The sequence below is a fragment of the Ascidiella aspersa genome, chromosome 4 (genome assembly GCF_963924565.1).
Source record: "Ascidiella aspersa chromosome 4, kaAscAspe10.2, whole genome shotgun sequence".
In the NCBI taxonomy this organism is placed as follows: domain Eukaryota; kingdom Metazoa; phylum Chordata; class Ascidiacea; order Phlebobranchia; family Ascidiidae; genus Ascidiella; species Ascidiella aspersa.
Window position 1 is genome coordinate 5389775 of NC_139450.1, and position 22731 is coordinate 5412505.

At 36.0% G+C, this 22731-nt stretch overlaps 1 protein-coding gene across 1 annotated transcript; it reads left to right on the top strand.

Annotated features, from left to right (window-relative positions):
• The first annotated feature begins 2534 nt into the window (after positions 1–2534).
• On the top strand, positions 2535–22311 carry LOC146146810 (importin-5-like). The gene is made up of 25 exons (XM_083388461.1): positions 2535–2652; positions 3137–3290; positions 3562–3681; positions 3974–4076; positions 4779–4875; positions 5124–5228; positions 6687–6809; positions 7841–7961; positions 8943–9149; positions 9684–9808; positions 10608–10751; positions 11419–11538; positions 12469–12600; positions 13454–13558; positions 14142–14236; positions 14612–14777; positions 15539–15695; positions 16420–16592; positions 17292–17435; positions 18074–18220; positions 19169–19275; positions 19822–19934; positions 20362–20623; positions 21385–21526; positions 22206–22311. Exons 1-25 carry the CDS (start codon positions 2578–2580, stop codon positions 22299–22301), a joined length of 3333 nt encoding a protein of 1110 aa, XP_083244587.1. The 5' UTR covers positions 2535–2577; the 3' UTR covers positions 22302–22311.
• Positions 22312–22731: the final 420 nt, after the last annotated feature.

Below are 22731 nucleotides of genomic sequence, written 5' to 3' on the forward strand. Positions count from 1 at the left end.
AACCCTTATCCCCCATATCAGTGGCATCGTGTGTAGCATCGATGGAAAGGTGTGATCAAGGTCTACCCCAGTTTGTTGGTTAAACGGTTGGCAAGTGAAAATTTCACTTCATTTTAAGGGGATGCTACTGGGAGCAAAAATCGCGATATTGCTCATATTCAATTATAAAAATGAAATTTTCTAAACTTTAAAATTTTTCGAATTTTCTTTTTTCATTGGTCAGGTACGCTAGACTTAAACGCCATGCTGAAATTTCGCCCAGTTCCAATGCGAACTGTGTGAGCTACAGGCGTTTTACGATTATCGCGATCTGTTATAAATACGAATATCGGTTATCGTCGATTTAAACCCTTATCCCCCATATCAGTGGCATCGTGTGTAGCGTCGTTGGAAAGGTGTGATCAAGGTCTACCCCAATTTGTTGGTTAAACGGTTGGCAAGTGAAAATTTCACTTCATTTTAAGGGAATGCTACTGGGAGCAAAAATGGCGATTATATCGCATGGTTATTTATGAATACAAATATCGGTTATCGTCGATTTAAACCCTTATCCCCCATATCAGTGGCATCGTGTGTAGCATCGTTGGAAAGGTGTGATCAAGGTCTACCCCAATTTGTTGGTTAAACGGTTGGCAAGTGAAAATTTCTCTTCATTTTGAGGGGATGCTACTGGGAGCAAAAATGGCGATTATATCGCATGGTTATTTATGAATATAAATATCGGTTATCGTCGATTTAAACCCTTATCCCCCATATCAGTGGCATCATGTGTAGTATCGTTGGAAAGGTGTGTTCAAGCTCTACCCCAATTTGTTGGTTAAACGGTTGGCAAATGTTTTTATATTTTAATATTCGGCGAATATTAATATTCAACATTAATATTTTTTTAAATTTTAAATTTTTTTTTTGATATTCCTAAAATATAGACCTGTATTAGTGTGGTTGTAAAATATTTTTTTTCTAGGTGCTGAATAAATACGTTTATTTTGCCTTTGAAATTGTAGGATGAGATAGGGCGAGATTTTGTAGGTTGGCTAGCTCTTGGTGTTACATCCATGCTAGTTTACGTATAATGTTATCAGATAATGGCCGACCAGCATTGCAATTTTGTAAACTTTGGTTAAGATTGATATTAGGATAAAGCGGGGCAAAACAGACCCCTCACTTTTCTCGGTAATGAAAATTTCCAGCGTCAATATTTTTTACTGAACAGTGACCAACGTCCAAAAAACGTTGGTGGCCACAAATTAGACATATTTGATTTTACACAAACCAGGGAGGGGAGAAAATGTGTTTTGAGGGATGTTGATATAAGGATAGCACAGTAAATGAAGCGGCGCTGGTTTACAAGCCCAAACATTGTCCCTTGTCTAGACCAGCGGCCTAATTTTTAGAGAAATTAGGTTTATATATATTGTTGGGGCAAAAACGGACCCCTGAATGGGTCAAAATTGGTTGACAAAAGTGCACTTTTTGATACCCATGTTACAGATCTCAATGTTATTGCTTATATCCACAACGAAACTCGGTTTAATCAGAACTATGGGAGTACTTACACCTTAAAGATAAAAATTAGGCATACCATCAAGTGCCAGATTGGAAACTTCAGATTTTGCAGCTTGAAATTGCGCGGCTGTAACAACATTCCCGTCCAAATTTGCGCGGCTGTATTCACCTTATTTGTAATATTAGCACGACTGTAAATGGGAGTACAGGACTGAAAACCGTTAGCGCGACGAAGGTTCTGAGCGATTTTTCGCGGCTGGCCGCATTTAACGTTGATTTTACACGAAATGTGCGGCTATGACCGCGGCTGAGCGCTAAAATGCGCGGGGGACTTATCCCCTTACTTTCCAACCTGGTTCAAGTGTACAAATTTTAAGCATTTTAAAAAACGCATGGATTCAATTTGTTAAAGACTTTGACATGTTTTTATCAATTAGTGGTAACAACAGTAAAATCTTTACTTTTTTAAATATAGTTAATAGCTTTTATCGCCACTCTATTCATGTGCTTTGACCTGCACTCATAGTTATATCTCTCCTCGAGCAGACTCAAAGCTATAAGACCAACATTAGAATAACATCAAGATCAGAATAAAACACATGTTGGAATTAGACCAAAGTAGGATGAATAAAATCATAATAAGGTATTCTTTGGAATGAGACTCAAACCTGTTGTAATAAGACCTATAAGCAGCCAGGAAAAGGTCTAAAAAATATTTTTCCTAAACTCGTCCCTATTCCTGGCTTTAATATCACCTTATTGGCACACATTTCCTTGGTTTTCCGGCGGATTCTTCAACATACATAGTCACCAAGTCGCCATCTTTCTGCCACGCTCTGTTACTGTTCTTAATATTATGGTATTATATATAATCCTGCATATGATGTTGTTTTTATAAGTCTTATTGTGGGTTCCTTCTTAAACCAGTCTATTTGTAATTTGACTAATTATGGCAACTTTGCCACTCTTCTTTGTTTAATCAATTTTTTCCTACATATTTGACATTTTATGTCTTATTCTTTGCTTCTAGGCTTGTTTATTGGAAACAAACATACATAAAATAATATTGTAATGTCTGAGGCAGATTTTCACAAGCTTCTTTTGGATTTGGCATCTCCCGACAATAATTGCCGAAATGAAGCGGAGGTAGTTTTTTGGAGAATTTGATACTCTAAATAAACTTAATAGTCTACATTCTCAAAGAATACATGTTAAACCTGTTGCAAAGCTTACATATATTGGTGTTGTTAACATAAACATGTATAGCTTCAATTTTGACTTTGTTGGCCCATGTTTTTGTAGTAGAAATAGTACAACAAACATTTCTTGTGCACAACTTAAATGTAGCTTCAGGCTGAAAAAATCAATCAGTGTTGTTTGGTAAGGATTTGATATGGAACAGACCCCTGGCTAGGAGTATTTACATTCAAATGTGAAAAACTTTTCCTATTATTTTGAAGTAAATAAACTAAATTTAGACATTCAACTTCTGTAATTTATTTTTGTCATGCAATTTTTGAACTGAACTTATTATGCAAATGCCTGGCTTCAATTGATATTACAAAATCGATTAGAAATTTTAAGGCAAAAAAAAAAAAAACTCTGTTGTGAATCATTTTTTTAATTTCAGGAAAAGTATGACAATGTTCCGCTGCTGACTCGCTTTAAGATGTTAGTGACAATAATGTCAATGCAACATCCTAATCCAGAATTGCATCAGCTGTCAGCAGTTCTCTTGAGGAGAGTGATTACTACCAATTTTGATGAAAGCTTTTCTCAATTAGGTAATAGAAAAAAAATTTAGATCCTTTTGCTCGTTATGCTAATTTAAGTATATACTTTGTTACAATTATTTATATTTTATATTTTGCACATGTTTCTATTTTGTTTACTATTTTATGTTTTATTAGATTGCTGAACTTTGTTATCTGTAAAAAAGAAAAGTTTTTCTCTTTTATATGTGTTATATTTGGACATTAAGGACGATAAAAATCGTAATAACTAGGGCGATTATTTTTTACCTTGAAAAATTTTAACTCACAAAACAACCTTCAGACGAAAACGCAAAAGCCGAAGTGAAACAAAAGATTATTCAAAGCATCGAGGTTGAAAGCAACGAGGTTGTGCGAAGAAAAAAGGCTGACTGTCTAGCAGAACTTGCAAGACGACTTTTTGGTAACACTTGGTTTTCAATTCATTACATATTGATATGTCGGCGATTCCTATTTATTTATACATGTTCCGATTTTGTTTATTTTGTGTTGTGCCACTAATACTTTACAGTACAAGTAGTTTTATCTGTTATTAGGTGCATACAAAAGTTAATTTTGTTTCCTGTAAAGATAAACCTTAAATAAATAGATTAAATATCTCCCTATTACTTTCTGTTTCCATATTAAAAGCTGGTTGCTGCATTTTTGGAAATTATTATATTGAGTTGCTATTTTAACAATTACTTTTCTATTAGATGAAAATGGGAACAATCTGTGGCCGCAAGTTCTTAAATTCATGTTTGACTGTGTAAGTTCGAACAATCTCGGTTTGAAAGCTATTCCTTTGCATATATTTTGGTAAGTATTTTCTGTTCTTTGACAAAGAGTTTTTTTTTCAGAAAAATATGAATAATAGTTAAAAGTAATCTAAACTAAGCTTAAATCTATAAATTTTGAAATATGGTACATGTGATTCAAACAATAAGCGAAACAGGTTTCAAATGTAGTGTTTAACAAGTTTTGCATGTAACAACAAGCAATGGCATGTTGGTTGCGCTGCAGTGCAAATAACTGCTAAATGAATTATCAAAAGGTGGTTCAACTGGTTTAGTGTAATCTCTAGCTTACTATGGTATTATGAAGCAGAGAATTTAAGAATCTTTATGATATTTAAAGTAAAACCCACTCTAATATAAAAGATCTGTTAAATTTATTGGAATGGTAATCTGGAAAAATGGTAATCAATATAATTTAGTTGAATTTCAAAAAAACTTTTTTATTCTAGTTTTATGGCACAGATATTCAAAATTAAATATTAAAAATTATTTTTCATGCTTCTAGAATGTTCTTCAAGAAGTTTATCTTTACAATTAACGCTATCTCCTCAAATATTTGGAGATTTAGAAAATGGCCAATTTTGACTAGTTTCTATATACTTTTGGTTACCAAATTATTATAGAATGCTGAATGTGTACTTTTTTACACCTAATTTGTAATATGATACAATTCTCTCGATTTCTAGTTGACCTCATTTAAAATATTGAAAACACTTTTATTTAGTCAGTTTCCCGGCATATTTGGAAATCAGCAAACTCATTACCAGGAAGTCATTCACCAGATGTTGGGGCAGTGCATGCAAACCCAAGATTCTCAAGAGGTAACCATATAACTAACTTTCCCTAAAGCAAATTCGTATCATAAAATAATGCATATTGACCTTTTTGTAAACCATCCTTCTTCTTTATCGATTTTCTTAGGTTGAATATTGTTGCTTAAATTGTAATACATGGACATTAGACATCACCTGTTATTTTTAGTGGGTTTACCTGGCTTATATGGAATTCTATGTTTCTATTGCTTATACCCCTTACTATTGTATACATTGTTGTTCACTTTTTCTTTTAGATACGATTTCTTGCCGCTAAAGCCACCGTTTCATTTCTGTTGAACAACACCACAGAAACACAGCTCATACGCAACTTTCAAAATCTTATGCCTGGTGTCCTACAGGTATTATTAGCCAAAAAAATCCAACTTGTGTAGTATACAGGTATCATTTTTAGGGAAATTCATATTTTTAGGACATTGTTTGATGATGCTTATTTCCTAACCTAGTGGATGTTTCCAAACAATTTTACCACTCAACATAATTTGCTCCGAAGATATAAGGAGATAAAATAATTTAACGCTGTTTTTAAATCTACTTTGGCATGTCCGTTTAGCAAATAGCTTCCTAGCTTAAAATAAAAAAAATAGGAGTTATTAAGCACGAAAGTTTACAGTAACATCATAAAGCTATAAATATTTATTCAGATGAATACACATTTGGCCATTAAAGGGCATTCTTGTAATCTGAATTGAGTAAAAAAATGTTTTCTTATTTGTTTTGCATGCAAAACCTTTCAATGGTAAATTTGTAAGAAAATATTTTTTGCTAGTTTTTCCATTATTTTTACGCATGTTACAGAAATAATTTATCTTGTATTTAAATTCAGCATCATATACATAGTATTATTTGGCAGACTTGGACAACTAGATTTATTTTAGCTTTTAAAAATAGATTAGAATTAGATCATTTCGAGTTTTCTCAAAATAGATTCCAATTAGAATTACCGAATTCTTAAAAAATATCGAATTTGAACTAGAATTACATTTGATTTTTTACAATCAACTTCATTTAAATCGAGAACTATTCTAGTAAGAGTGTGAATGGTCAATATATTTGTGCTAATTTTGATGTATTTTAGATTAAGATATGTTTTTCAGACTGTATAAATTAAGTTCCAACAAAAGAGTTTTAATTCAAATTCTTTGTTTTCACTAAGAGACTAAGAATGTCGTTGGACAAAGTAGCATTTTGGTAAAATCCGAATTAGATTAGAACTAGAATTAGAGCGCACAAGCAATTCACAAATTAGATTAGAATTAGAATTAGCCGCATTTTGCTCTAATTCATTGAATTAGAAAACTAGAATTATCTAATTGTCCAAGTCTGTTATTTGGCAAATGTTATGTGTAATGCCTAATACAGTGGTTCTTAATTGGGTAACCCTGGGGAGCCATTCCTAATACTCAAGGGTGCCGAGAGATATCTGGGAATCTTTAAGAAACTGATTTTTGCTGAACTCTTGTAACTTTTTTTGTAAAGATTAGAGTGGAATAAATCCAATTATACCTTTCTACATTGTGTAGAGTTGATGTGTGTTGTTCCATTTCTGTTTATTGTCGCATTCTAGTGAATTACCTATGGAAAGATCTTGTAGTGGGTGCCGCAATCTTTTTGTTATTTCTGAGGGGTGCCGCTAGCCATAAAAGGTTGTGAAACACTGGCCTAGCTAATGCATTATTCTTCATTGCTAGCATGTTTTATTTCAGGCAGCACAGAAGATTCCTGTAGTATTATTTGACTAATGTAATTTGTGCAATGCCATATATATTATTCCTAATTGCTAGCATGTTTTGTTTCAGGCAGCACAGGAGAGCGCAGAAGATGAACAGGATGGAGTTTTTAAAAGCCTTGTTGAAATGTGCGAAGATGCACCCAAATTGGTCAGACCACATGTTGAAAACGTCCTCGCGGTTTCACTGAAGGTTTGTCATTGTTCAGTCTATATACCCTACCACTGTGATGGCACATGCTCCCTAGTGGAGACAGGTTGTCGTCGGATTGGACCTCTTTCTTGGCCAATGGAAAGAACCGATCCACCACATTTACCTACTTTCTTTACTTTTACTTACCTGTCCCTAGTAAAAAATGTTTGGTACCAAAAAATGCCAGTATAAAGTCTTATTTTTCAAATCATTTTTTTACATAGCTTGCCAAATACTGTCTGTATGACTATTGAGTGACAATTATATGCATAATCTGATGTCGCCTTAGGTGTTTTTAAATCCAATGAAAGTCAAATGCTTCCAACCGACATTGCAGTGGCAATGGAATATAAGTTTATATAATAAAAGTAAAAAAAAATGGTAAAATGTCCGTCAAAACCAAACGTAACACTTACATGATGCACGTATAACATGTTATATTTTACTTTTGGTGCTCTTTGTTAAGCTATAAGCTTGAAATTGTTTACTACCATTAAAAGTAGAATGCGATTTTACACAAACTCTTAGAAGCTATTTCAAGAATTTTCATTACTTATTTCAGTGGACTGCAGAGTATCACCGGTTGCACTTTTTGGGTTGATCTAAGTCGGTGGTCGGCAAACTGTGGGTTGCGACCCAAATTGCGATTATTTTTTGACCTAAAAAATAGAAAATTTTACAATTTTTTGACCTGTTAGAAATACATTGATTTAAATAACCTAGGCGTCGTTAATCACGCGTTTTTTTATACCGTATATTGCTCTAATAAAGATATAATACGGTTAAAATGACTTTGAACATAAATCAAAACTAAGTTTTTTTGATAAATTTGAACGATAAATTTCAAAACAACTAAAAGACCATTTTTAAAAAGCAGACTATAGTAATTATTTTTTTAGACGATTTATGTGCATTTTTATTCGATTTTGATTTTGAAAATGTTGACAAATTTTGACTTAACAGGTAAATTTTGACAAAATTTTGACTTTTTTGACAAGTCAAAACATAATCGATTTTTTTATGTAACGCAGATTGTTGCGGACTGCGACCTGATGGACAGCATTCGGCAACTTGCTCTCGAAGTGATTGTAACACTGGCTGAGACGGCACCTGGCTTGATCCGAAAGCAAAAAACTTTAATACCTTCTATAGGTAAGAAAAATGTCGCTTTCATGGCCTATTAACGAAGTATAAGCAACAAACGATGTTTTAAAACAGATTACAAAAAAAAATAAGCATTCTTATTTTCTGCAATTGGTATTCATATCCGGTTCTTGGTTATCCTTTGACAAGTAAAACTCATAGTTAAAAACATGAGTAAAAACAGGATCAGACGTTTTGTTTAAAGGAAAATATATTTCGCCAAAGTGGCATCATCAGTTCCTGTAAGAGTACAAATAAATAAAATCAGAGCGCAGCCATCAACAAACCAATAAAAGTAAACAATAAAAACAAAACGTCTGATCCTGTTTTTACTCATGTTTTTAACTATGAGTTTTACTTGTTAATATACGCGTCAGCGGAGCAGTGATCGACTGGCTAAAACCTGCCGCCGATGGTTTTCGATTCTATAAAGATACACCCTATTGTTGGTTATCCTTTAGTACGGGTAGATCTTTAACAATAAACTTATCTGAACTCCAATATAGTTTATTGATTTTAGGTTTACCACTAAAAATATGTTTTGAGGAAAATGACTTGACCTGGGGTGTTTCCATTGAGCTTTTTTATGAATTTGGGTTATTTATCTTACCTTTTGCGCATAAAACAATTTGCTTGCTATATGTTTCCTTCCGCCTTCCGGTTCACTTTTTTTCGGTATGCTGTTTAATGCAAACTTGGACAAGTAGATAATTCTAGTTTTTTAATTTAATAAATTAGAGCAAAATGTGGCTTTTCTACTTTAATTTAGTTTGTGAATTGCTTTTATGCTCTATTTCTAGTTTTTACCTAAATCTGATTTTACCAAAAATGCTACTTTGTCCGACGGCATTTTTAGTTACTCAGTCAAAACAAAGAATGTTGAAATAAATACCCTTTGGTCGGAACGCCTTGCAGGTGATTTTCACAATCTGAAAAGCATATTCTAGTTCTAATTTAATTCGGATTTTACCAAAAATGCTACTTTTCCAGTGCCTCAGATGTTAGCCTTGATGGTGGATCTTGACGAAGATGAAGCTGCATTGGCCGAATGGTCGGTGGCCGACGAGGCTGAAGAGGACGACTGTGATGCCAACACTGTAGCAGGGGAGAATGCCATCGACCGATTCGCTTGCGCCCTCGGAGGCAAGACCATTCTGCCGCACATCATGTCAACTGTGCCGCCCATGCTTCAAAATCGTAAGTTCTTCTTAAAGTGTCAGTCGACGGGAGACGCACAAAGCCGACAGAATAATGCGCTGCGTGTTTTTTGATGCTGCTGTTTTGCCTTCGGTTTTGTTTGTAAATTAAGAGTGCTTCAAACCGAAAAGTATTAATATATTTACCCACCTTTTGTTTGCGATTTTTGCTTATTAAAATAATGTTTGTGTGTCCCCATTTGTATCATTGTTGAAATATCTCAGATTTTTTTACGTTTTTTAGATGCCCAAAATTGTATAAAACCTTAATTTGCAAAAATTAACACACTCGTAAAAAACACGCCCGATAAGAGTGTCAAACTTTTTTTTTTTATCTTTGGTGAATCATAAACAATGCTCAATTTTTTCAATTTCTTGCTCGTCAAACATTGTAAATGGTTTCGTAAGAACAACGTTTGCCAAAAACACATCGTTTTTAGTAAAAATTGGCAAAAACATATAGTGCTTCACTGCTTAGTGCCACATAACCAGACCCGCGATTGTCCATTAACCATCATGCCCTGTTCTGTTGCAGCTGATTGGAGATACCGACACGCTGGCCTCATGGCAATCTCAGCTGTGGGCGAGGGATGTCACAAGTTCATGGAGGAAATTCTCGGTCAAATCGTCAACGCCGTGCTGCCCTTCTTGCACGACCCAGTTAGTAAACCGCATTTATTTTTTATTTTTTTGACTACCAAGGCTTACGTTACTGAGAGGGTTGTCCGGACCAAAATGTCGGATCGGAGCTGACACCCGATACCAAGTTATCGCATCGGTGCTCGATCCGCAATTCAGCGCAAAACAAAATTATTTTCAGCGGTGAATTTCTGAGAAAATATTTAGTTATAATATGAAAAAATTCTCATTGCTATTGCACTTGTGAATTTGAAGTGTTGCCTATTGGGCTATATTAATGACGTCAATTGGTAATAATGATGTCAATTGGGATCGAATCGCGATACTTTTTGCCCAAAATGTATCGGTATCAAAAAAATAACATATTAATTGTTAGGATAGTTAGTAGGCAAACAACATGAGCAGGCGGGGGTCATAACAGCTCCTAATAAAGCGCTAATCAAATGAAAACTGTACAAAAAATTGTGCAGCTCATCCTATTATCCGCTAGAGCAGCTATTCTTACACTTTGGAGTACGTTTACCCCCGAGAAGACTCTAGACACAGCATTTTAGACTATTTTAAAAAGAATCCCCTATATAACTATTTTTTTACTCATTCAAAATTACTTTGGGAATCGCTCCACCACGGTTTTTAATCTAAGTCTTATGTCTTTCAAAGAAAAAAACATCCCCACTTACATTATCTTCAACTCACGATTTTTTTAAAGTTTACTTGTTATTTTTTAAGTATAATGACTACATTTTTTAGTATAATGACTACATTTTTAGGTATATTGGTCTTCTGCTATGTGTTTCCACCAAAATTTTCTTTTGTCCAGCATCCCCGCGTTCGCTATGCGGCGTGTAACGCTGTCGGCCAGATGTGTACCGACTTCGCATCAACAATGCAGAAGCAGTTCCATGAGAAGATTGTGCCCTCGCTGTGCTCTGTACTGGAAGACCACAGCAACCCAAGAGTGCAGGTATTTAAGTATGAAAATATGCTAAAAATTTTTACCTTTTTGACCGATTTGTAATTTGTAACTGTGCACTATTTCGATTTAAAATCGTGTCCAACCTTAAATAAACGAACTCTTTATGTCTTTTAATAGTGATTATTTTATAAGCGTAAATTTAATTTTCTTTGTTAAATCCGGACATTCTTCAAGAAAATAGGAACATTTTCCGAATTGTATATGATTGTAATATGGTGTAGGTGTAATGCACAAAAGTCGGGGGGTCGCATAGGTTTTTTTTTAACTGAAAAGGGTGTGCAAAAACTAAAAGGTTGGGAATTACTGTTTTAGAACAACGAATTTCAGATTAAACCTTTTTTCGCCAAAAGTTACTTTATTACTAGTGTAGGAGTTAAGCAACCCCAATAGGTTTGCATTTTGCTTAAAACGTAAACAAATCTTTGGAGCATAATGGTTGCAGGTTGTAGTAAGACGCAATAAGAATATCAAAGCCCATACAGAAGTAGGTATCATTTTGAACGTTTCGAATAACTCTTTATTCATTTTCAACATCCTTATTCGAAACGTTCAAAATGATACCTACTTCTGTATGGGCTTTGATATTCTTATTACGTAAACAAATCTGTTCTTTAACTTTTTGAGGTTACTGTTTAATTGTTGAATTTCGTCACAGGCTCACGCGGGAGCAGCTCTGGTGAACTTCGTGGAAGATTGCCCGAAAACGGTTTTGCTACCGTACCTCGATCCACTCTGTTCGAAATTGGAGGCCGTACTTTCAAACAAAATCCAAGAGGTGTGGCCGGTTTGGCGTTTTGTTGTTTTTTGGCCAAATTTCACAACTTTTTTTAAAGTGATCGTTACTGTTTTTTACCATATCACATCAGTGAAGCTTAAGAACATTTGCGGCGCGTTTTAATGCAACTTTTTCTATCTGCCGAGTAGCGCGAAACGTTTGTTTTAAGTGTTTGCTTCGCCTATTGGCTAAGATTGTTGTCTAAGTCTTATTTTGGAGTCAATTAAACATTAGGTGTGTTATAAATTAGATGTATCCTAACTATTGTATTTCGTGAAATATCCTTATTGGTCAAAGTTACCAATTGGAAATAGTGAAAGCCTAATGCGCTTAGAAATATTTAAAATTCAGTGTAAACAGTATCCAATTGGTTCTAATTGTGTAGCGCACATAAATCGTAATTTTAACAATTCAAAACAACAGCAACAGCAGAAACAGTGATTTTGTTTGACATTCGAAATAATTGAGCAAATATTCGCGTTCAAAGCTGTTATACCGCTTGTAGCGGAAATGTTAAATCACTGGCGTTATATGACGATCATTCTTCCGCATATTGACACCATGCTTCAATTATCGGCGGCGAAAGCACCATTTCGAGATAACAAAATAACTCGATAATTGATGACGAAAAATATTAAACTAAGTACAGAACTTGGTAAACCGAAAATCAGTTTGTTTAGATGTTATATTGAATCACTCTAAGTAAGATACATATTAAAACATCCAAACAAACTGATTTTTGGTTTACCAAGCTCTGTGCACTTAGTTCAATTTTATCATTTTCACCTTTCATATTAAGACAGATTCTGTTATTCGAAAGAAAATTCTGAATATTTTAATTAATGACGATGTTGAATAAATTGCGCAACCTCGAAACAGTTTTTTTTCTGTGCAAGCCTTGCATTATCGCCTTTGCTTGTGGTTTTGCAGCTGGTGCAGAAAGGAACCAAACTGGTGTTGGAACAAATTACCACGACCATCGCAGCTGTTGCCGACACCGCTGAAGAAACCTTCGTCAACTTTTACGACCGCTTCATGCCTTCGCTGAAATACATTATGGAGGTGAGCTTTGACGATTTGCCGAAATAGAAGTGTTCCAATTTGCAAAGCGGTTCGATCAATGTTGTGGCGTTGTTGCATTCTTCACCTGCTCCACCATGATTTTAAGTTAAAGTATAAGACCAAAAAGAAGAAACACAGGGTTGCCACAATGTCGTTAAACTTTAAAAGTTTTTGAATTAATTTGTGTATGGAAAAGTCTTTGAAAAACTCTATGTATTTTGAAGGTCTTTCAATTGATTTTATTTCCAAATTTCAGCTCAAGTTGTTTATTCAAATATGCATTACAGTTTTGATTTTGTAAATATATTTTTCATTGTATTGACCATGGATTTTATACTGTTTTATTTTCGAAGTATATTAAAAAACGTTAAGCAACCGAATTTCAGGTGTTTAAAAGCCTACAAATGTTTCTTTTAAAAGTCTTTTTTTTAAATGTTGTGGCGACCCTAAATTACCAAAATTTAAGAAAGAAACATTGTTATCCATGGTAAAATAAATAAAGATTATATGAAAGGGCCGTGGTTGCTCATCTCAGTAATGATGTTGGTATTGCCTTTAGAGTCTTTCAAATCACTTCTATTCCGCCACACTGTGTTAATTTTGTTTATTTATTAAATCTTGTTTAAAGACACCTCGACATTTTTCGAAAGTTGTTTATAACAGGGTGCACTATGCACGGGTCTGTAAGGTCGCTTATATTATAATTAATCGGAAAGCCAATAAGTTCCAGTAGATCCACATCATCTTGATTAAGACGTTTCGATACGAACTTGTACCATCCTTGGTTAATGAAACTGTGAAGTAAATCAAAGCATCACTTATATAAAAGGTTGTTTATAACATTACGACGCAGAACGCCCACAGCGAAGAACTACGAATGCTCAGGGGAAAGACGATCGAGTGCATCAGCTTGATTGGCCTGGCAGTTGGGTCCGACAAGTTCATGCCGGACGCTCAGGTACGTTGCAATAAAGTTAACTCTACAATTCAACAATATAGATACATTTATTTATAGTTAATTGAGCAATTCAATTGCATTGAGGGAATATGCGATACTTGGTAGTTATTTTTTTGGGCTTCTTAAAACGGCCAAGGCGTCATTACTGCCGACTAATAAGCAGATTCGCAGGTTTAAAACGTGTGTGGGTAATGTTTAAGGTTGCCTGGCCGAAAATTTTGTGGTTTAGAATAGGGTTATATTTTTTACTTTGCAAGAATAAATTTAAAGAAATTTTTTTTTCTGCTTGCCATCTTTTGTATGATACTTGAAAAAAATTAAACTCATTATTTTTTTTCGTGTTTACTATTTTTTGTTATTTATCTTAAGCGGAGCAATGCAAATTATTCCATTTTAACTGCCAAATTTTCCAGAATCCAGATTTTTTTTGTCGCTCCACCCATACAAGAAAATATTCTCAAATATCTAATGCTCTAAAAAAATTCAATATCTAACGTTCTTTGCAATAATCACAAAACAAAATTCCAAGGCGAAACTTTGCTTTTATACACAAAATATTAGACTAGCAACTTTTGCTTGTCAGGCGATTATGGAACAACTGTTGAAGACGCAAGCCAATATTGAATCTTGGGAAGATGACGACCCGCAAATATCTTACATGATCAGTGCTTGGGCCAGGTCAGTAAATGCTTACGCGAAATATCTATGTAGGAAAAGCTTGTAAAGTATTCTAAATTATAATATGACAAACGGGTAACATTTTGCAGTAGCATTGAATAGTGTATTATAATATGAACGGGCAACATTTTGTAGTACTATTGAATTGTACCCCTATAAGTGGATTGCTGAATATCTACCGTATTTAGTTAGGTAATTCCGGATTGGGGCCTCAACAAAATCGCACATTTCTCCAGAGCCGAACTCAGTTCTTCGGAGTCGGACTCGAGTTTTTGTTTTTGACCGGAGTCAAACTAGGGTTATTTTTAACCGACTCTGCAGCCCTGGATGCCTGCTAACTGTCTTTATTATTGTTTTACCAAATCTGGTGCACAGAATGTGCAAGCTGCTCGGTCAGCGCTTCGTCGAATACCTGCCCGTGGTGATGGGACCCCTAATGAAGGCTGCTTCTATCAAACCCGAAGTGACAATGCTCGACTCGCAAGATATGGAATCGATCGATGAAGACGATGGTTGGGAATTCATCAAGCTCGGAGATCAGGTATAGATAAGGATTAGCGAAAAGTAAAATGTTTTTTTTTTAGTTTCAGCTTGAACACTTTCGTTTCTTGAATCTTCTTCAAAAATGAAACCTAATGATGTCCGTTTAATGGAGAAATCATACGTCTGTTTTTTTACAAACAAAGAAAAATATTTTTTAATGTAATTGTGCTTTTTGTCTAAACTTTACAATTTATAACGATTAAAACTGGTCTTTTACAAAGTATGTAACTATATTGTGGCCATTCTGAAGTCGCACTGGTTAAGATGTGAATATTAATAGTACACCCAGCTTGAACATTTTTCTTGGAATCTTAAAAATTAAACCTATGATACCCCTTCCGGCGTTTAATGGCGAAAACATACTTCCATTCTGAAGTCACACTGGCCAATCATTAAAAGATGCGCATATCAATAGTACACCCGGTTTGAAAGGTTGAACAAAATACTTGCTTCAAACAAAACGTCGCTCTATGTCTAAAGTCGTACTTTCCCAGCAAAGTTTTGGTATTGGCCATAGTAGATTTGTTCGCAGCATTCCATTGCCTAAAAAATGTCGACCTATAGCTTTTCCCGTTTACATTCTTAGCAAAGTTTTGCTAGTAACCTTAGTACAGTTGGTCGCGGCATTCTATTGCTTAAAAAATGTCGACCTACCTTTTCCCGTTTGACATTACCAGAAAAGTTTTGCTAGTAACCTTAGTACAGTTGGTCGCGGCATTCTATTGCTTAAAAAATATCCATCTCGTTTGACATTCACAGCAAAGCTTTGGAATCAAGACGGCTGGTCTCGAGGAGAAGTCGACCGCCTGTCAGATGCTCGTCTGCTACGCGAGAGAGCTGAAAGAAGGATTTGTCGGCTACGTTGAGGAGGTTGTCAAGCTCATGGTACCGCTGCTCAAGTTCTACTTTCACGATGATATCCTTTTTTCTACGATTCTTATGCCGTTCATATGTTAATGTCTTGAAGTAAGACTGGGATTTGGCGTGAGTAACTAATGACGTGGACCGGGGACTTAGCTTGCTATGAGTTCAAAATGACCTAAAAAAAAATGAGACTTAGACTTTACTTTAAATTTGTTTAGAACTTAAAATCACTTATTTACAGCTCTGGTCACAATTTTATTTCAACCCAAGTCATTTGTCCTAAAGAGTTAAGTCAAGCTAAGTCCTTTGAAAACAGTGACTTAGGTGCAGTCAAGTCAAGTCATTACAACACTTCAAAACGCACACTTCTTGACCTGCAATTTTGCCACCGCACGCGTAAGGTCGTGCACAAATTGAGATAAATAGCCCAATTTTATTAAAATTTTTTGTAGAAAATGCTTAATGACAACACTTTCTAAACCCAAGTCATTTGTCCTAAACCCTTAAGTCAAGTCAATTTATTTGCCCATAAGACTTAAATCAAGTCAAGTCTGGTCATGTCTATTTCTTCAAAAGATTTAAGTCTAGTCAATTTGAAAATAGTGACTTAAGTCCAGTTATTTACTTAAGTCATTTGTCCTGAAGACTTTAATCAAGTCATTTTGGTCAAAGACTCAACTTAAGTCATTGAAAAACAGTGACTTAGCTGCAGTCAAGTCAAGTCATTACAACACTTCAAACCGTACATTCCTTAACTCCTAATTTTGCCACCGCACGCGTGAGGTCGTCAGCTGCCGAGTCAATCCCCCTTCTCCTTGAGTGCGCCCAGCTGAGGGGCAACGAGTACGTGGGTCAGATCTGGGGCTTCATCGCTCCCCAGATGCTGGTGGCGGTCAAGGACGAACCGGACAAGGACGTACTGTCTGTGGTCATGGAATCGATGGCGAGGGTGAGTTGCTTGTTGTTTTTTTGGATGGTCAAGTTCTCAATATGGCAGACGGTGTGTTTTATACGGTGGATCATGTTTGTATTTTATTTATTTTTTTTTGTAACAGGTTTTATTAATTCTTAAATTTATTAATATGAATATACTGCTGTTGTCACAATTGTAAAGTTGTTTTTTACGATAAAATTTTATTAAAATGCCAATTTTCGATGAATTTAAGGGCAATCTTCTTCACGGCAATATAATTGCAACTGTGGACGAAAACAAAATATTTTTTCGACAAAACATTTTTTTTTAAATACCATAAAAAAATTGTGATTAATGTAGTGTTTTACCAACTCGGAGGTAGCAAAGTACACATGTTCGATGAACAATTAAGCCACTGCAAGCCCCATCTGAATTTAGGCTCATATTTGTATGATAATAAAAAAAATTATAAAAAAATAAAAAAACGCTGGGCAAGCGGATAATTAAGGCATTTTTTTTTGTTTTTCTAACTTCGGCGATATATCTTAATCGTCTTTATCGCATTGTGTATAAAATGCGATAAAACGATTAGGATATATCGCCGAAGTTAAAATAAGGAAAACAAAAAATGCCTTGTTGGTGTGCGTTCCGTGAAAAGAAGTTTTCTTTACGCGATCCTTTTTTACCATTTTGAGTTGTGCAGTGGTGGGCTTAAATCTAACGCATTTTGCGCAGAGCATTGAGCTTCGTGGTCGCGGGTGCTTCAGCATGGAGCAATACCAGGAACTGACTGCCATCTTACGCACAATGCTCGATCAACACTTCCAACGGGCCCAGGAGAGACTAGAGAAGCGTCACGACGAGGATTACGATGAACAGGTGCATTTAGTGTATAGTTGTGTAGTGTTGTAATCAGGGGTGTGGAGTCGGTTAAAAATACCCCGAGTCCGAATCCTCGAGTTTGGTAATAATTTAAATTAATTTGATGTAAAATGCAAAAAAAAAAACTATTTGTGTGGTGTTGTGCGACAGGATTACAAATTGAGATCGACTGATGTTACTTGTTTTCATCGACAACGGATTTTTTATGTTTTTGCCAATCGATGCCTCGATACAAGTTTTTTTGTGTATTAACTTCGTAGGATGCTGAACACTGTAAACTAAACAGTGTGTTAAATCAGTCAGTAATAATAACCAATCACAAATTCGCGAATGAAAAAAATAAGAAACTTATTTATTTTTAAGGCAAAATTATATAAAATTTTTGTGGTAAAATATCGGCCAAAAAGAACCGAGTTCATAGAAATTGATCAACTATTATAAAAAATTGTTGCACGCTTTAGGAAAAAACATATTTTATCTCAACATGGTTTGCAACCATAATTTTTTTTATAGTAGGATGTGCTCGCCCACGGTAATTAAAACTCCACCAAGCAAGAGAAAGTAATCCCACACGATTTTTACATCCCTTTTCCTTGCTATTTACAGTATTTTTTTTTCATCTTTTCTTGCTTGAGGTGGAGGAAGCGTTGCAGGATGAGGATCAGGACGACTTCTTTATCCTCTCAAAGATCGCAGACATCCTCCACGCCCTCTTCGGTTGCCATGGCTCTGAACTCTTCCCATTGTTCGACACTCTGCTCCCTCACTACGCAAAACTGCTCGTAAGTCGCGCCATCCAAAATATAAACTGACACAAGATACCTTCGGAGAGGCTTACCGAAATCAGTCAGCCTCATCAGGATTGTACTATTGGGTGCCGTTATGGTTGGCCAGTACGAAGGGCTTGAGTGGATAGTACGAAGGGCTCGAGTGGATAGTACGAAGGGCTCCAGATCCAGGAAGGCTTGATCACAGAAAATCCGTTTTGTGTCTGTACGTTTCAGTTGCTGAAATACCACAAACCTGATCCATTGTATTACCTCTATTGATAATGATTATTTTGTTTAATTAATCAGGGTTGTTACAAAAAGTCTTTGAATTTCCAGACACTCTGCTCCCTCACTACGCAAAGCTGCTCGTAAGTCGCGCTATCGAAAAATACAAAAACATGGAAACTGACACTAGATGCCTTTCCTTCTGGAGTCGTACTGGCCGACGATAACGGCACCCATCAGTACAAGTTAAAGAATTTTAAAAAGATTCAAGACCTTTTGTGACAACCCTAAAAATGTTCCAAATTTAACATAATTATTGTCAATAGAGTTTAGAGCAAATATATTTTCAGTAACTTAAACGTGCATATACACAATGTGTGCTCTGTGATCAAGCCTTTTTGGAGTCGTACTGGCCAACAATAACGGTCCCATTGTAATTATGGTACACAAGATGCCTTCGAAGAGGCTTACCAAAATCATTCAGCTGACATTGATTATATTTGTTTTGCTTTTCGAATCACATACAAAAAAATGTCAAGTGATTTAATTTTGAATTGATTGAATTAGTATAAATTTTCTCTAAAAAGTTTTTGAATGTATATAAACTTATTTCATAAAAGAGTGTGGTAACCCTACTTTTTTATTTCATAAACCTAAAAGCCAAAAGTTTAAAAATCTTCATCCATGCTGACTAGCTTTATCGTTTATACTTTATACCACTCAACTCATTTCTAGGAGCCACAGCGACCTTGGGCTGACCGCCAGTGGGCGTTGTGCGTGTTTGATGACGTCATCGAATTTGGCGGTCCAGAGTCTATCAAGTACAAGGATGTGTTTTTGGGGTAACTGCTATCCTAATATGCAAATAATTATTTAAATCATCGGTGGAAAAAGTTCAATTTGTAAACAAACGCTTTGTTAATTGTTTATTACATACGGAAAGACAAATAACGTTCAAGTTTAAAAAGTTAGTCCTCAACTTCTCGATTTCTTGTACAATATGTTTCCCCAAAATAGCACAAATGTAAATTTTCGAAGTCGGTGGTGTTATTTTAGTTATGCACATACTCGTCAATTTTGTTTTTAAGGAAATGAAAACATTTATAATTTCACGTATGTTTTAGGTATAGTTGCATAACGTCATTTGCAAGTTTGCCACAAAAATTGCGGGCTTTTTAGTTAAATAACTTCTCAGTTCGTACCGTGCTTTTTTTCCACCGTGCTAATCTAATATTCCGGTAGAGTTATTTGAATTATTTTCTTCAGGTTATTGCTTGAAAGGTTGTTCCTTGGCGGGCAGTTGTCTCAATTTCTTGTACAGTATGTTCCAACAACAAAGCATACACTTTCTGAAGCCGGTATTAATGTTATTTGAATTTATTCTTCAGGCAGTTGCTCGCTTATCTGGAGGACGAATCTGGCGAGGTCCGACAAGCAGCTTCTTACGGGGTGGGAGTCATGACTGGGAAGGCTTGTGAAGCCTACGCTGACGCAATTAAAGGTAAATCGTCGTTTCAGTTACACTATTAGATCGAAATATTCTTTTTTAGACTTTCCTGTATTAGCCAAAGTAAGTTTTTAATAAGTTTGGGCATTTAAAATAGAAACATATTTCGGCACAAAATAAGGCATCATCAGTCTCTTAATTCAATTCAATGGATTGAAGTTTTTTAAAATATACGGAATCTGACGCTCAAAATAAGTTAAATATTAGTGCAAAAATTTCCAAAACCAAACATTTCGCGAACAAATAAAATCAACTTGGCGCCGAAAATTGCAAACTAAATGCGCAAAAAAACATCTCCTCGCCCTCACAGGTAATAACAATAAATACAATTTAAAGTATATTCTTTAGACGTTCCTGTCTTAACCAAAAAGTAATTATTTGAAATCGAAAACGAACCGCTTTTTACCCCCTCCCCTTTTAGACGCAATCCCGCGTCTCAGGCGCGTTATCGAGGGGCCACGGGGCCGGGGCGCCCCGGGCGGCCACCTGGCTCATGACGACATGGCACCGCTGGAGAACTGCATCTCTGCCCTGGGGAAAATCCTCCGCAACCAGCCGCATCTTGTCGGATCCCAGGAGGAGGTTGCCCAACTGCTCCGGCTCTGGCTCTCCTGGCTCCCGGTGACTGAGGACAAAGAGGAGGCGGTCCATGTGTACGGATACGTGTGTGAGATGATAGAGAGGTGAGCGCTCTTTTGTGTTTTATCAATAGTTTTTAAACCTACGATTGCGGCTTGCATATCAATTAGTACACCGAAAGCCAACGCAGACTTACCGAATCTGTCGATCAATGATGCAAACAGGGCAGGCTACAGAAACAACTAGCTTGCAGTGAGTTTTAAAGTCACCACCTCCGGCCTTTCTTGTGAAGTTGCTTCTGCTAACAGAATGTATCCAGCAATGGCGTCATGGTTGTTTAGCGACTCGTTCCTTTCTGAGCCTGTGTAGCTCAGTTAGTAGAGCGACGGTCCCGGTATAACCGGAGGTTGTAAGTTTGAACCTCACGGCAGGCTAGTTGTTTTTAGCTTGCCCTGCTTGCTTCATTGATACGCAAGCCGTAAGCGTTTTCAACTTCAGAAGGGCTATATCACAGTGGTAAAACACTTATGTGTGTGTATCTTTCTCTAAATGCACTTGATATTACGTCTACATTCATCACTGAAGATTTCCCATTGCCCCAAGAAAGCTCAACACATGACGCACTTTAGCGTTAATTAAGTAATTCGTTAAGGTGCATCGCGGGCCGCACAAAATGTGCCTACGGGCTCGAGTGTTTAAGACCCCTGGCTTAGTGCATTTCTATATAGCCACCATTTATACTAGCCATTTGCCGTTTCTGAGACTCTTATGATTTGTAATGTTCTTGTTACATTTTTACGTATATTAAACATATGTCTTGTAATAAATAATAGTTAACTTAAGGATTTTTATTTTTCCATGCTAGCAACAACCCGATCCTGTTGGGGGAAAACAACTGCAACTTGCCAGCTGTGATCTCTCTCATTGCTGATGCTGTTTATGGCGAAGCACTACAGGAATCGAAGGAAGTCAGCAACAGACTCAACACAATTTGCAAACAGATCAAGGTAAAATATCAACTCAATGGCACAATATCGCTTTAAAAATGGATGTCTGACGTCTGTATTAATGTTTATGTGTTTTCAACATGCAAATACTAGTAGGGGTTAGAAAATGGCTTAGTGTTAAAATTATTAGCGGGTTTGTGATGTACTATTTCAATTGTTGTATAGGCCTGATTCTGACCATTTAGGCTTATTTCGACGGGTTTGCGACTTACTATTTTTTAGAAGTTATTACGACTATTATAGGTAGTATTCCTATTTTGGCCTCATTCCGAACGGTGTTTTATTCCGACGTTGATGTTGTTCTTCTTTAGTTCCATGGCTGGAGCCGTTTAAAACTAAACCGGTACTTTTTATTCTTTTTTCGTTACACAACGGTTGGAAATTTTACTTCATCCAAATAACGCTATATCCATTACCTGGCGGATTTTTATATCAGTAAACTGTTAATAGTGTACATAAATAAATCAACCATATTTGGTCGACTAAAGGTGTGTTGGGAATTTCTCCACACAAATTAAATTTTATGCAAAAAATGTAGGTTCCACAATTTTAGCGATTTATGGTAATTACGAAATCTTGTCGATGGTTCCGTCCTTAAAATTGTATTAAAAGCTAGCGTCAAACTCTGTCCTTGTACCTAACTTTTCTGCCTACCGAAAACTTGAAATTTGATTGACAGCTGTCGGCGAATGACGTGTGGAACACCAGCCTAGCGGCACTTCCCGAGCCCATACAACTGTCGATGAACAATTTCATATGCGACATCGCCGCCTAAAAATAGCCGGTTTGCCATCAATTAAGTGGCGCTCATAATGGCGCGTGTGTTTTTTTTTTGTACATGATCTTGCTACAGGTTTACCGCCGAGTGTTTCGCCATGTTTTTACGGTATGCGTTTCATCCCCCAGTCATAATGAGTGCTCTGCGCGTGTACATTTTCACCTTGCATTCATATTTTTTGCGCAGCAATTTTTCGAGCAATTCAACTTTTGCCAGGGCGGTATATTTTTTGCCCAGTTCTTGTACAAGAACAAGCATGGCAGCGTGTAGGCAAATGCGAGAATACGCCTTTTTTGTATTCTCGTTATTTGTTTTTTTGCGGCGAAGCTTCCTAGACGAGAATACGCTTTTTTGTGTTCTCGTTATTTTGTTTTTTTGCGGCGAAGCTTCCTTTTTTTCGCAGCCTATTATCTCGCAAGGTGCGACT